Below are 14,633 nucleotides of genomic sequence, written 5' to 3' on the forward strand. Positions count from 1 at the left end.
TGCCACTTGGCAAGGATCTCTCCGTTGTTGTGTCTGCTTGGAAAAGTTTCTTTTTGGGAATTTGGAAGGCTGGGTAGTTCTCAGCCATATAGTTCAAATAGTTACTGATTCTCCAAGCTCTGACTGGGAAGCATTATTAATTGGTGATTCCCTAGAGTTAGTATCAAAATAAGTACACTTAGTTTTTCAAACTGCATGACTTTCTGGGTGCAGCTGAGGATCCCTTCGTTGATTATGAAACGTATGTGTTTGTTTTCCAGTGAATGCAGCAGTCTAAAGACAAATGAAACAACACTTCTAGAGGAAAGACAGAGAGACAGAGCCTGACTGGGAAAACTCTAAGCTGCTCTCCTGGCCCTGTTGAAGCCTTTCGTGTCTCACTTCCCCATCTGGCTGGCTTAGCTTGGCGACAGGTTTGGAGAGAGCGACACAATGGCTGGCGAATACAAGCTCTTGCTTGAAGGTGCCAAAGAGCTAGTGCTGGTCTGCTCCCAAGGTGAGAAATACCTCCTGGAGGCTGGTATGCAACATCTGGAGGTCCTGGAAAATGCCAGTGTGGTGATTGGCAAGTAAGTGGTCTCAAATGGTGGAGCTGGTTATTATGGGAAAATGGGGAGGGGGAAAGTCTGGCTGGAAAAAAAAAACATACTCAAGGAGTATGTTGTTCAGTACTTTGACTGACAGGAAAAGCTAACTACTTTGCCTGGTAAAGCCAGTTCCTTTTATTCAAAGCATAACTGCCTAATAAAAAGTGAAGTCTATGGTTTTTAGAATGTATTTCCTTATAACCGGTGAATTTATTTGGCCATTACTTTTATTTCATTTCAGATAAATGTTAGTTTATGCGTTGGATCCAAAAGCACTGAAACCAACAGGGATTTTTGCTAGGTCTCCCAATGCTGGATTTATGAAATTAAGGGTGCATCTAAGGGGCATTAAAGGACTGGCAATATGGACGACGAAACTGGATTACGATTTTAGTCAGGAGTTGAATTGGATTGTTTGTTGATATATGTATTGTGTATTATGTTTTTTATGCTTTTAAACTGTATATTGCCGATTGTTATATTTTGTTGTAAACCGCGCTGAGTCGCCGGCTAGGCTGAGAAGCAGCGGTATACAAGTATAGCAAATAAATAAATAAATAAATAAATAAGGATGCATCTGTGGGACTAAGGGGATATTATGGGACTGTGGGTGCATCTGACCAAGGATGGGACCATGGGTGAGGCTTGAAGCTGGCTTGAGGGCAGGGTGTCCACAAAAAATACATTCCCCAATACACACATGCATTGAGCGAAAAACAGCATGCTAAAAAAACCTCCCCAAAAATTTCAAAATAAGTAAAAGAAATCTACTACAGCAGATCATATTATATCCTATACAGGGCTTGAATTCAAGATCAAAAAATGTGGAGTGTTTAGCAAGACACCACTAGCACTGATGCACTTTTTAAAAACCCAAATCACAACTACTAGGAAAGTATATAAGTACCCACAAGAGAAGAAACACCATCATTCTCATGGGGATTCTCATTTGCCGCATCTTCGTTCTCATTTCCTATGCCCTGCTATAATACAGCATTGATCCGAAATATTTATTTATTTATTTATTTGCTGCATTTGTTGACCGCCGTTCTCAGCCCTAGGGCGACTCACGGCGGTGTACAACATATAAAAGACAATTCACAATAAGGCAATAACGAAAAATCAACATATCACTAATACACAATAATATAATTACACTAAATAATCTGCTCCGTCTCGTCGTCAAATCATAACCAATCTCGTAATCCATATTCCGTTCCAGATTGTCATTACCAATTAATGTAGCACTCAGTTATAGTCATGGATATGCGCATAAGCGCATCTCAGTGGATCGAGTAAGAGAAAAAACTATGGTTTGATTGCAGTCTGCAATCTGCAGATACTGTGGCCACTGTCCCAGCCTTGAACCGGTTCCTGGGGTGTTTGTGTAGGCACTGCACAGTGAAATCCATTCATTTTAATCCACCTCCAAACTGAATTACAGTTCCTGTGTAGATTCAACTCAATTTGTTTATTTTTTTTCTTAAACAACCCAGCTAAAGTACTCATTTAATGCATCAGTTGTAGTGTACTTCAATAGATAAGCAAGAAAACTATTTAGAATTAGGATACAAAACGTTGAAATTTTGTCTCTTTTTGTTTGTAACTAATGTGAGGATGGTTGTTTGCTTGCAGAGATGGCTGTATAAAGGCAGCTGGTGATGCAAAGACCATTCGCAAGCAATTTTCAGGAGCATCTTTTGAAAAAACAATTGACTGTTCAGGAAAGTGCATTTTACCAGGTGGGTATATTTGCTAGACTTTATTGCACAAAACAGAAATATGCAGAGACTTTCATTTGTCCAAATGTATTCTGAATTATTTCCACTTTGAATGAAAATTAATGGCTCCCTCTAAGCTAGAGTCATAAAATTATATGGAATTGGAAGACATCACAAAGGTCATCTAGTCCAATCACCTGGCCACTGACCCTGTCCCTATAGGTGTAATAAATTCAAGCAAATGAAATATATCAAGCTTTTTCTATTAGCAAGCAGCAGAGAAAACTTATAGAATAATAGAATCAGTGAGTTGGAAGAGACCTTAGGGGCCATCCAGTCCAACACCCTGCCAAGAAGCAGGAAAATCACAATTAAAGCATCCCCAACATATGACCATCAAGCTCTGTTTAAAAGCCCCCAAAGAATGAGCCTCCACCACACTCTGAGGCACAGAATTCCACTGCTGAACAGCTCTCACAGTTAAGAAGTTCTTCCTAATGTTCAGGTGGACTCTCCTTTCCTGTAGTTTGAAGCCATTGCTCTGCAGCCTAGTCTCCAGGGCAGCAGAAAGAAAGCCAGCTCCCTCCTCCCTGTGACTTCCCTTCATGTATTTATACATGACTATCATGTCTCCTCTCGGCTTCTCTTCTACAGGCTAAACATGCCCAGCTTGTTAAGCCACTCCTCATAGGGCTTGTTCTCCAGACCCTTGATCATTTCAGTCGCCCTCCTCTGGACACATTCCGGCTTGGCAACATCTACTTTCAATTGTGGTCACAGTGTGATTCCAGGTGTGATCTGACCGAGGCAGAATAGAGGGGTAGCATGACTTCTCTGGATCTAGACACTATACTCCTATTTATGCAGGCCAAAATCCCATTGGCTTTTTTAGCTGTCGCATGACATTGTTGACTCATGTTTAACTTGTTTTCCAGGCATTCCACATTCATAGGCTAACCCACCCACCTCCACCCACACCCAATTTTGGGTGTTGGGTAGCTTTTAAAGGCACAGAGTAAATAAAATAATACATGAACATCCCATCACAAGGATGCTGACGCTCTAGATGACTTGAATTATGTCTAGGACATTTCTAAAGACATTTTAACAAAATCTCCATTCTCCCATTCAGAAATATTTGTAACCAGAAGCTTTTCATTTACATATGAGATTCACATTCAGAATGTGTTGAAAGCGGTTTCCCCCCAAAAGAATGAGGAGAAAGTCAGTACATAGTTGCAGATATGTCTGTGCACATCAGTATCCTAGAAATTTTTATCATCACTATAAAGGTTACATAAATTGCATTAAAAAACAAACAAACCATTATCTGAAATTGCAAAAGATATATATTTGTATCACTTCCATTCCAACAATGTGCGTATTTGCCAGTATATAAAGTGCACTTGACATGATAGACCTATTTCATCCTTTCTAACAAAAACATTGATTTAAAAAAATGGCAATATATTCCTTAATGCTAGGAAATATAATAGAAATATCCAAGTCATGCATAATGACTGTATTTTTGTGTTTCCTTTGAATCAGGTCTGGTTGATGCACACACACACCCTGTATGGGCTGGTGACAGGGTTCATGAATTTTCGATGAAGGTAAACATGCATATCTATTTTGAGTATTTGGTATATTTTCTTTTGCTCACATCTAACTTTTGTTTCCATAAGGGCATGCTTCTGAAAATTACAAATATTGTAGCATTACATATAGTGTACAGAACAACAGAGAATGGATAACTTCAGACACTAAGAGGTAGAATTAATAATGACTTTCCAGGGTTTGTTATTATTTCTTTGAAAACTATTTTTTTAGGAAAAACAGGCTTTATATGGTGTGATTTTTTAAATGATTTATCTTTTCAGCTGCTTTAATTTTTTGATAGTATAATTTCTTCTGTTTTAACTGTTGTCCTAAACTGTATGGGGAATGTCGATAATTAAATTAAGCCCCTTTGGAGGTCCTTGAAAATTAACCACAGGAGACCCAGAGTGTATCCACATTGTAGAATTAATGCAGTTTGACACCACTTTTAACTGTCTTGACCCAGTGCTGTGGAATCCTGGGAGTTATCATTTGATGAGGCACCAACACCTTTTGGCAAGGAAGGTTAAAGATCTTGCAAAAATTTACTTCCAAGGATTCCATAGCATCAATCCATTACAGTTAAAGTGGTGTCAAACTGCTTTAGTTCTACAGTGTGGATGCACTCCCGGACTTCATTCCTTGCAGCTGATTTATGAGGTGTAGTTTCCCCAATGACAGGTGTTTGAGCAGCTCCTTCTCCTTTAAGTTGGCAGGAGCTTCCTATATGGATATTCATCAAGTTGGAGGGGGAATACATTTCACCGTGAAGCATACTCAGGAAGTCCCTGAAGATGAGCTTTTCCAGAGTTTCAAACAGCGACTGCTGCGGATGATGAGAGCTGGCACTACTTTGGTCGAATGCAAAAGTGGATATGGTCTAAACCTTGAGACTGAGATCAAGATGCTCCGAGTGATTGAGCGAGCCAGGAGGGAACTCGACATTGGTATTTCGTCCACTTACTGTGGTGCCCACTCAGTTCCCAAGTAATATAAATAAACTTCTTTCTTGGTGGGGTCTATAACATTTTTATGTTTTTAGTGTGCATATAAAAATTGTATGGGTCACTGGGTTGTTCTTTTTATAGTCACCAAAAACAAAAGAAAGGAAAAAGAAAGAAAAACCTCTGAAAATTAACTATTTGGAGTAGAACTCCCATACTGGTTGGCATCATGCTGGCTGAAGGATACTTGAAATTGTAATTCTTAAAAAAAACATTCTGATTCAGAAGTATCACTACCAGGGTTTGGAATTATTCCAGACCCAGTAATGGTATATGTATTTGTGGAAGGTTTTCATGGCCAGAGTCACTGGGTTGTTGTAGGTTTTTCGGGCTGTATGGCCATGTTCTAGAAGTATTCTCTCCTGACGTTTTGCCTGCATCTATGGCAGCCTGAAAAACCTACAACAACTCAGTAATGTTATTATTCCAGACCCTGTAATGTTTTCCCTGAATCGGATTAGATTAGATTAATGTTATGATTTTGTCACATTTTCCATTTCTATAGGGGTAAAACTGCCATGGAAGCGGCTGATGACATTATCAACTTCCACCTCCCTAAACTGAAGGAGCTCGAACTTAATGGAGAAATACATGTTGACAATATCGATGTTTTCTGCGAAAAGGGTGTCTTTGATCTGAATTCCACTAGAAAAATTCTGCAAGCTGGGAAAGATATGGGATTACAGATTAACTTCCATGGAGATGAATTGCATCCAATGAAGAGCGCTGAGGTATTTCTTAAAGGGGAAGGGGGAATGGGACACCCATTCGTTTTTGAATGCTCCTTTGGGGGAATGAGGCTGGACAGCTATCTGCTGAGGATACTGTTGCTGGAGATCTTACACTGAGTAGATGGTTGGACATGATGGGCCATAGGACTTCTTCTAACACTAAGATTTTTCAGTTAGCTACAAGAAAAAGTAACAAGTAACACAAAAGGTGGATTAGTTCAAATGCTCGGAACCTAGAAAGGTTACTTTTATGGATCACTAACTTAGGAACTTAACGATGATCGGGTTAGGTCTTTTGCAAAGATTTTATTTATTTTTATTGATCGAGTCATCAGCAACCAGTCAATTATGTTACATTTCTGACAGAACAAAGTAAACAAACAGACAAAATACAAAATTTGTGCGTTTGGTAGTTGATTAGATGTCCTTTGACCAGTATCTGGCCACTTGGAGTGCTTCTGGTGTTGCTACAAGAAGGTCCTCCATTGTGCATGTGGCAGGGCTCAGGTTGCATTGCAGCAGGTGGTCAGTGGTTTGCTCCTCTCCACACTCACATGTCGAGGATTCCACTTTGTAGCCCCATTTCTGAAGGTTGGCTCTGCATCTCGTGGTGCCAGAGCGCAGTCTGTTCAGCGCCTTCCAAAAAACATTGTAATTATTCATTGTTGGGCTTTGGATTTTAAGAATGGATCCGTTAGAAAATGTATTAAAATGTGGGTAAACTACAACCCCCATCACCATCTTTCATTGTTCCCAAACCACACCAGTAGTTAAAGTTGACCATGGTGGATAAGTGTGCCAAGTTTGGTTCAGATCCATTGTTGGCTGGGCTCAGAGTGCTCACTCAATGTGGAACTTTAACTCCCAGCATCCAAGATCAATTCCCCCCACACTTAGCCAGTATTCAGAGATGGTTGTGCTGAGTATTTGTGCCAAGTTTGATTTAGACCCATCAATAGTGGGAATCACAGGGCACTCTGGATGCGGAGTGAACTATAACTCCCAAAATCCAAGGTCAATCGCTTCCAAACCTTTACAGTATCCCGTCATTTTTGGGGTCACAGTCTTGGAAACCACATACAAACATAGATATATGCATGCATAGATATATTTTCACTTCTATTATATATGTATAGATATAAATAACTTCAGTATCCCTTGGTCAGCATGGTCTTCATTCTGGTTGGAGGATTCTGGGAGCTATTGTCCAAAATAAAATGTCTGTTTCTAGGGAAGCTGGACTTTCTAACCTTTGCTGATTGCATCTTGCTTTCCTTTCAAACATTGACTTTGCTTATCTTTTTTTGTAAAATCAAAAGATGGACTTTGGTGACCCTTTCCTGGTTCTGCACTATTAGTACATTTCAAACCATGTATTACCAGTGGGTGTTGTGTTATCTACAAATAATTTCTCTAGTATTTTTTCAGTGTTTAATCGCAACTGAATTGCGATTCCAAAGGAGTGTTGGGAAAAATTAGAGTATATTTCCCCCCTTTTAATGCCCCATTAGTAGAATAATTTATTATAAAAATATTCTTCTTTGTAGCTCTTTGTGTTTCACAGAGAAAGAGAGTGGAAAAATCTCTCATCAAATACAAAATCAAGCAAAGCAAGTATGAAACAAAAAAAAACATCAAATAAGATTAGCTAGTCTGCAAAGCAGGATGTAGACATGCATACTTTCAGATGTTTTTACACTGCAAGTCTGGAGGGAGCTAAATATTCTAAATAATAATATACTTTAATTATATTCCACTCTATCTCCCCAAGGGGACTCAGGGCAGATTACACATACAAATATGGCAAACATTCAATGCTGTTATACAATAGACAAAGAAAGACAGTACATAAACAGAGGTAAGGCTTCCCTATTTTCATCATCTCCAGAATTTGGCTGTGCTTGACTCGGTCATGGGGAGGTGCTGTGGTCAGGCATGTAGTGGGGGGGGGGGCTTGGGGGCTTCAGCCCCCCCCCCCCCAAATTCTGATGGTGGTCCATGAGAAAGCCTTACAGGTACATTATTTAAACTGTTACATTTATTCATATCATGATCTGATCACCATGCTCAATATATTTCATATGCATGGGGGTATTGGGGTAACGATACAAAGGTTTGCTAGGGTAGACCCTCTTTCACTCAGACTCAGCCCCCCCCCCCCCCCCAATCAAAATCCTGGCTACAGGCCTGTATGTGGTAAATTGCCTTCCAATGAATAGGAGCAAATTTTGGGACTAAATCTGCAAGAATTCCTCAGCCATGCTGAATGAAGGATTTTTGGAACTGTGGTCTGGAGAAAAAAAAAGGCTTTAGCAAGCTCTGTTTAAAACGAGTCTTTAAAAAAACCCTGAATGCTAGCAAGTCACCTTGCCTCTAAGAACTTTATCTCCATTGTCTGCTCACAACTTTTACTTCAAACTTTGCTTTGCCTTCTATTTGCCTTCTATAGCTTGGAGCTGAACTGGGAGCTCAAGCTGTAAGCCATTTAGAAGAAATCAGCAATGAAGGTATTACTGCAATGGCCAGGGCAAAGTGTGCAGCTGTTCTGTTACCAACCACTGCCTATATTCTGAGGTAACTGTAATTTTAAAAAGCATGAGGTTGTTATTTGTTATTCTGTACTGGGATGCATATAATATATTTTGGAGAAATGTATAGTAGACTTTGAGGAGATAGATGTTCCTCCACCATAATACAAGTTAAGCATCCTTTATCCAGAATTCCGAAATATAACAAAATTGACCATATGAGTGGATGAGATAGGGACATCTTTGCTTTCTAATGGTTCCATGTGCACAATCTTTGTTTCATGCACAAAAGTATTTAGAATATTATATATATTTACCTTCAAGTGTATAAGGTATATATGAAACAAATGTATTTCATGTTTCAACTTTGATCTCATCTCCAAAATAGCTTATTATGCAAATATGGGTATTCCAGAATAAAAGAACTCTTAAATCCAAAACACTTCTGGTTTCAAGCATTTTTGATAAAGAGTACTAAGCCCATACTGAAACTCTGTTCCAGGCTGAATGTATGAACTTGTACAGAACATCTTTCCATTGCTTTTAGCTGGATTTAGCTGCAGTTAAGCGTTCCATCAGTTTAGCCATGGTGGCACAGCGGGTTAAACCGCTAAACTGCAGAACTTGCTGATCGGAAGGTTGGCGGTTTGAATCTGTGGATGGGGTGAGCTTCTATTGTTAGCCACATCTTCTGACAGCCTATCAGTTTGAAAAGGAAAGAGCCTGAGGGAGTTAGGAATTGTGGGAGTTGAAATTCTAAACATCCGCTGGGTTGAAGTTTGCCCATGCTTGTACTAGATGAATATGAGGAGATCAATAGGTACTACTCCAACGGGAAGGTAATGGCGCTCCATGCAGTCGTGCCAGCTACATGACCTTGGAGGTGTTTATGGACAACACTGGCTCTTTGGCTTAGAAATGGAGATGAGCACCAACCCCCAGAGTCGGACACAACTAGATTTAATGTTGGAGGAAAACCTTTACCTTTACCTTTTTAAGCTTTTCTGGACTGTGCTCCTAATAAATTATCCAAATTTTAAATTTCTGGCAGCACCTTCTGAAACTGAGAGTGTACAATTGAATATTGTAACGTTTCCACAATTTAACAGGGTATGATATATCATTTTGATAAGTCATTTTTAGTCCTGAAATTTCCAATGAAACATTTGCCATTATTAAGGCATGCAAACAAAATATACTTGCTACACTGGATCTTTAGGGATCTTATGTGTAGGTGGTCCAAAAAGTGCCTTCCTTTTCCAATATTAAAATTTAATCTTTATTTTGTCTTTTTGAGAGGGCTCAATGTCTTCTGCTGTTATTTAAATGGTAATATTTGATGATCTTTTTTTTTCTTTTTTTAGATTAAAACAACCTCAAGCTAGAAAAATGTTAGAAGAAGGAGTGATTGTTGCTCTTGGCAGTGATTTTAACCCCAATGCTTATTGCTGTTCTATGGTAAGACTTCTTTGTGTGTGACAGTTTTCAGACACAAGGCAGTTACTCTTTATATAATTGCAAAGTTCTGAAAAGCTGGGATATTGATTACTTTGATTATTGAGTCCTTGGAAATTGGTAACAATCCCATTTCATTTTCTATAATAGTATACCACATGAAATCAATAGGAGCCCCCAGTGGCGCAATGAATTAAACCCTTGTGCCAGCAGGACTGCTGACCAAAAGATTGGCAGTTCAAATCCGGGGAGCAGGGTGAGCTCCCATCTATCAGCTCCAGCTTATCATGTGGGAACATGAGAGTAGCCCCCCACAGGATGGTAAAACATCTGGACGTACCTTGGGCAACGTCCTTGCAGACAACCAATTCTCTCACACCAGAAGTGACTTGCAGTTTCTCAAGTCACTCCCGACACACAAAAAACCTATGAATTCAGTTATGTATGGAATGTATTATTTATCAAACCATTAAAGCCCAGTAGTCATATAGTAATCTCTTTGAAAGAGATGCTTCTCAAGTGTATTTCTGCTTTCCAATGGCTGAAGACAACTCTGATTTTCTTCAAAGACAGTTGAAGCCATATTCTCTGAAACAAACTCCTCTCACTTATGAACTAGAAGACTCAGAAGGTCCCAAAATATAAGAGATTCATTTATGTTTTATTTACTCATGTAGTAAATTTGGATATTACTTTCCCTCATTTGTTAGCCCATGGTGATGCATTTGGCCTGTGTAAACATGAAGATGTCAATGAAAGAAGCTTTAGCAGCTGCCACTATCAATGCAGCTTATGCTCTTGGAAAATCGCACTTGCATGGCTCCATAGAAATTGGCAAACAAGGAGATCTCCTCATCATAAACTCACCCAAGTAAGTATATGAAAGCCTAAGCAGTGTGATTCTGCATTCAGAGTAAATTAAATAAGTAATTCTTATTTGGATTGCAATGTCCAGAAAAAGGTTTTTGGGTCATTTCTGTGGTGAAATGAAAATATAGTTCACGTTTCAGCAGTCCACACACTATCTTGCCAGAGAAAGAAATACATGCCACTTAGATGATCGCTAAAGAGCAAGGAGTTTACTCTTTGTAATGCAGAGCAACTTCTGTAGTCAGGTGAACAGTTGCATTGACCCACACAACGCCTTTTGAGAGAAATTCAAATGGTCTTTAGTTGTCCATGTGGGAGATCTTCTTCCAGCAGCTCATGAAGCAAGAACTCAGACTGTCTCTCTGCTAGCTCCTGCACAGCTAAAGCCTAAAATGTAACTGTTGCCAAAACTCCCAGGCTCAGCTAGTCTCTTGGATGCAGCCCAATCAATCAGCTTTGTGCTTTGCATTTTCAGTTAACACACTCACAGACTGATTTTTTTACATGCCCTAACAATTTCTACTTTGAATTTTCACCAAGTTCAGATTATTTTAATCAGAAGCTCAAAAGAAAACACCCCACTCTTTGATTTACATTTAATATTTTAATGCAGTTAATGCTACCTAGACTTAATAACTCTCATTCTGCTATGGCAGATAAAAGCATTGCAACTGAAATAGTATTTCATTCAGAAAACGTTTATTTGGAACCAGTGTTTCAAATAAAGGTTTGTTACTGTGCACAAAATGTTTATGTGCACAGTAACAAACCTCCAGATGCTTTAGACTTGAACCCTGCAGATGCTTTAGACTTCAACTCCCACAATTCCTAACAGCCTAAGGTCCTTTCCTTTTCCCCCTCAGCCACAAAGTAGCCATAATACTGTACCAATTGAAATCATTAAATACATACTCCTTCCTTGTTTTTTAAAACTATGTTGTAAAACCTAATACTATGCATAACTTTGAAATTGTCAATGTAAAACCAGCTTTAAGCTGCCTTGTAGGAATTAAACCATGAAAATAGCTCTTAAGAGCATGATGCATTTTAATTCCCCATCCTCTTTAGATAAATAAATACATATTAGACACACACACAAACCTATACACACATGTTTTTTATTACCAAGTTTTGTTTGGAGGGTGTTTGCCATGGTCCTCCTCTGAGGCTGAGAGAATATGACTTGCCTAAGGTTGCCCTGCAGGCTTTCCGTGAAGTAGATGTTGGAGCATGCAAGGAATCAGTGAATGTGTGTGTGTCAACTGTAAAATAAGATTCATGAAGCTGATTGTTCAGGCAATGCTGGGCGAGCAGGCTGAGCCTGGGATTTTTGAATGCTGCTACATTTTTGTTCAGGCTTAAGTTATGCAGGTGCAGAGAGAGAAGCAGAGAGAGGGGGGGGGGGGAGAGAAAGAGTTTGGAGTGTGCTCTTTCTTCGTGAGCTGCTGAAGGAATTTATCCACATGGACAGAGAAAGACCATTTTAAATCTCTGATAAAAGGACATTATGTGAGTCGATGCACCTGATCACATTGTACATATGTTGTTCTGAATTACGAAGAGTAAACTACTTGTTCTTTACTGTTCACCTGCGTGGTATATTTTCTTTCACTAGCAAGTCAGTGTGTGGGCTGATCAAATTTGAACTATACGTGCTTTATTTTACAATACGTCACAGTAGGGACCTTGGGCAAGTCACACACTCATAGCCTTAAAGAAAGGCAAATGCTCTACAAACAAGTCTTTCCACGACAGGATTGTCATAAATGGGGAAAGTCTTGAAGGCACACAAAGCAACAACAAAGAGGGATTATTTATATTGAAATAAATGGGGAAGCTTTAATATTACCCTTTACCTGACTTTGGCAGGATCTATACTGCCATATAATCCAGCTTATTTGCGTTGAACTGGATTATATGTGTCTACACTACACAGTTCAAGGCAGATAGCTGGATTTAGAAACTGGATTATATGGCAGTGTAGATGGGGACTCGATTGATAATGTAGCTTGGCTCTTCAACTTCCTAGTTTATTAGTATATAACAGATGCTTTAAAGGGATGATTACTTGTGTGTTTCTTTTATTATCTCTAGATGGGAACATTTGATCTACCAGTTTGGTGGCCATCAAGAGGTGGTTGAATATGTCATTGTAAAAGGAAATGTTGTCTATAAAAATGACAGCACTTTGGACTTCTAAATACTTCCCGCAATATCCAGTACAACAGTTGCCAGAAGTTCTAATGGACACATAGGCAAATTACCCTGAATCTCATGCCTATATAAAAGCTGTATGCAATATATGTGCTTACTATAAATAAAGTTCTAGGCCAGTGACTCTCAACCTTCCTAATGCCACGACCCCTTAATAGTGCTCCTCCCCCAACCATAACATTATTTTCGTTGCTACTTGATAACTAATTTTGCTACTGTTATGAATCGTAATGTAAATATATGATATGCAGGATGCATTTTCATTCACCAAATTTGGCACAAATACCCGATGTGTCCAAATTTGAATACTGATGGGGTTGGGAGGGGGGACTGATTTTTTTTCATTTAAGAGTTGTAGTTACTGGCATTTATTGTTCATCTGCAAAGAGCATTCTGAAGTCCACCAATGATATTGGAATTGAATAAAACTTGGCACACTCCCATGACCAACAGAAAATACTGGAAGGTTTTGGTGGGTATTGACCTTTAGTTTTGGAGTTGTAGTTCACCTACATCCAGAGAGCACTGTGGACTCAAACAATGATAGATCTGGACCAAACTTGGCACAAATACTCAATATGCCCAAATGTGAAAACTGGTGGAATTTGGAGAAAATAGGCCTTGACATTTGGGAGTTGTAGTTTCTGGGATTTATAGTTCATCTACGATCAAAGAGCATTCTGAACCCCACCAACAATAGAATTGGGCCAAAGTTCTCACACAGAACCCCCATGACCAATAGAAAAAACTGTTTTCTGATAGTCTTTGGCAACCCCCCTGATACCCCCTTGTGACCCCCCCCCCCCCAGGGGTCCCTACCCCCAGGTTGAGAAATGCTGTTCTAGGCTTTTCCTAGATTTGAGCTTCCTTTTTCTTGTACGCATTCTTGCATGTGAAAATTTTTAATCATCTTCCTGATACTTTCAGGGCAAGTTGTGAAATCAAGATTTATATGTATGTTTCAAATTATGCTGTAAGTGGCTTTGAATCCTATTCAGGAGAAAAGCAGGGAAATAAATAAATAAATAAATAAATATAAATAACGCATCCTCGATGCTTTCATTTTAATAAAATAGACAGGAATTGAATTTTAAGCCAGTAGTACTGAGATATTTTCCGGATCTTTGTCCCTCCTGATGGCAGTCCATGCCCAGGATGTGGCTAAAGGAACAACTGGTCCAGGCTCCATTCATTTGAAGATCTAAACTGTACATGAAAAGTCCATACAGTAAGCCTTCCCTGTGCTCCTTTTTGTATGTGACTTCACATGGCAGTCCATCAGGTTTGCAGTTTGAACCATTTTTCTGGGCCCTAAAATCTCCTTGCTGGTGACGTTGTTCCAGTTTTTAGGGAGGGTAATACTGTCTTGCAGGAAAATTACATTATATGGATTCTCTTTTAAAACCCTGAATCTGTTTGAAGTTATTGGACTGGCACTGCTTCAGTTTCCACACCCTCTGGGGTAAGTGAGGAAAGCCTCTAACCTCTTTCTAAAACTGTGTGTGTGTCTTCATGTTACCTGTTGGCCTATGGTGACTCCATGAATTCTTCCATAGGGCTTCCTTACAGGTGTTTTCCACTTCCTTCCTCTGAAATATAGCCTACAGCACCCGGTCTCCTATCCAAAAACTAACTATAGCTGACTGCTCAACTCTCAAATTCAGGTAGGATCTGATGCCTGTAGGGTATTTAGCCCCTTTAGGTCTGCCTATATTTTTGTGCCAAATTATTCCTTATGTTTCCAAAAACTCAAAGTTATTTATACTATCCAAGTGTCTTTGGGGTTCTGGAGCAGCTCCAAATTCATATACACATAGACAACCATGTGTAAATAGCCCTTCTGGGGTTTAAGATGGTTTTGAGCCTGGGTTCTATGTCACAAGGCTGAAGCGACAGTCTCAGAAGAAGTCTCTGCATGCCATCT

The 14,633-nt window shown here is 39.3% G+C and overlaps 1 protein-coding gene across 2 annotated transcripts; it reads left to right on the forward strand.

Moving 5' to 3' along the window:
- AMDHD1 (amidohydrolase domain containing 1) lies at nucleotides 1-13,769 on the forward strand. 2 transcript variants are annotated; one of them, XM_060777291.2, is made up of 10 exons: nucleotides 1-156; nucleotides 261-569; nucleotides 2,223-2,329; nucleotides 3,857-3,921; nucleotides 4,617-4,894; nucleotides 5,417-5,642; nucleotides 8,092-8,216; nucleotides 9,535-9,628; nucleotides 10,336-10,496; nucleotides 12,590-13,769. In XM_060777291.2, the coding sequence occupies exons 2-10, from the start codon at nucleotides 433-435 to the stop codon at nucleotides 12,693-12,695; spliced, it is 1,299 nt and encodes a 432-aa protein (XP_060633274.2). In that variant the 5' UTR covers nucleotides 1-156; nucleotides 261-432; the 3' UTR covers nucleotides 12,696-13,769. The 2 variants fall into 2 exon arrangements, with proteins under 2 accessions (XP_060633274.2, XP_060633273.2); XM_060777290.2 differs by lacking the exon at nucleotides 1-156 and having other exon boundaries at nucleotides 163-569.
- The last annotated feature ends 864 nt before the right edge of the window (nucleotides 13,770-14,633 follow it).

Source organism: Anolis sagrei, chromosome 5 (genome assembly GCF_037176765.1).
Source record: "Anolis sagrei isolate rAnoSag1 chromosome 5, rAnoSag1.mat, whole genome shotgun sequence".
Lineage (NCBI taxonomy): Eukaryota > Metazoa > Chordata > Lepidosauria > Squamata > Dactyloidae > Anolis > Anolis sagrei.

Excerpts from the sequence above, each read along its gene's own strand:
- AMDHD1 (XM_060777291.2), top strand. The coding sequence starts at position 433 with ATGGCTGGCGAATACAAGCTCTTGCTTGAAGGTGCCAAAGAGCTAGTG. Across the intron at positions 2,330-3,856 it reads AGGAAAGTGCATTTTACCAG|GTCTGGTTGATGCACACACA; the intron begins GTGGGTATATTT and ends CCTTTGAATCAG. Across the intron at positions 10,497-12,589 it reads CTCATCATAAACTCACCCAA|ATGGGAACATTTGATCTACC; the intron begins GTAAGTATATGA and ends TATTATCTCTAG.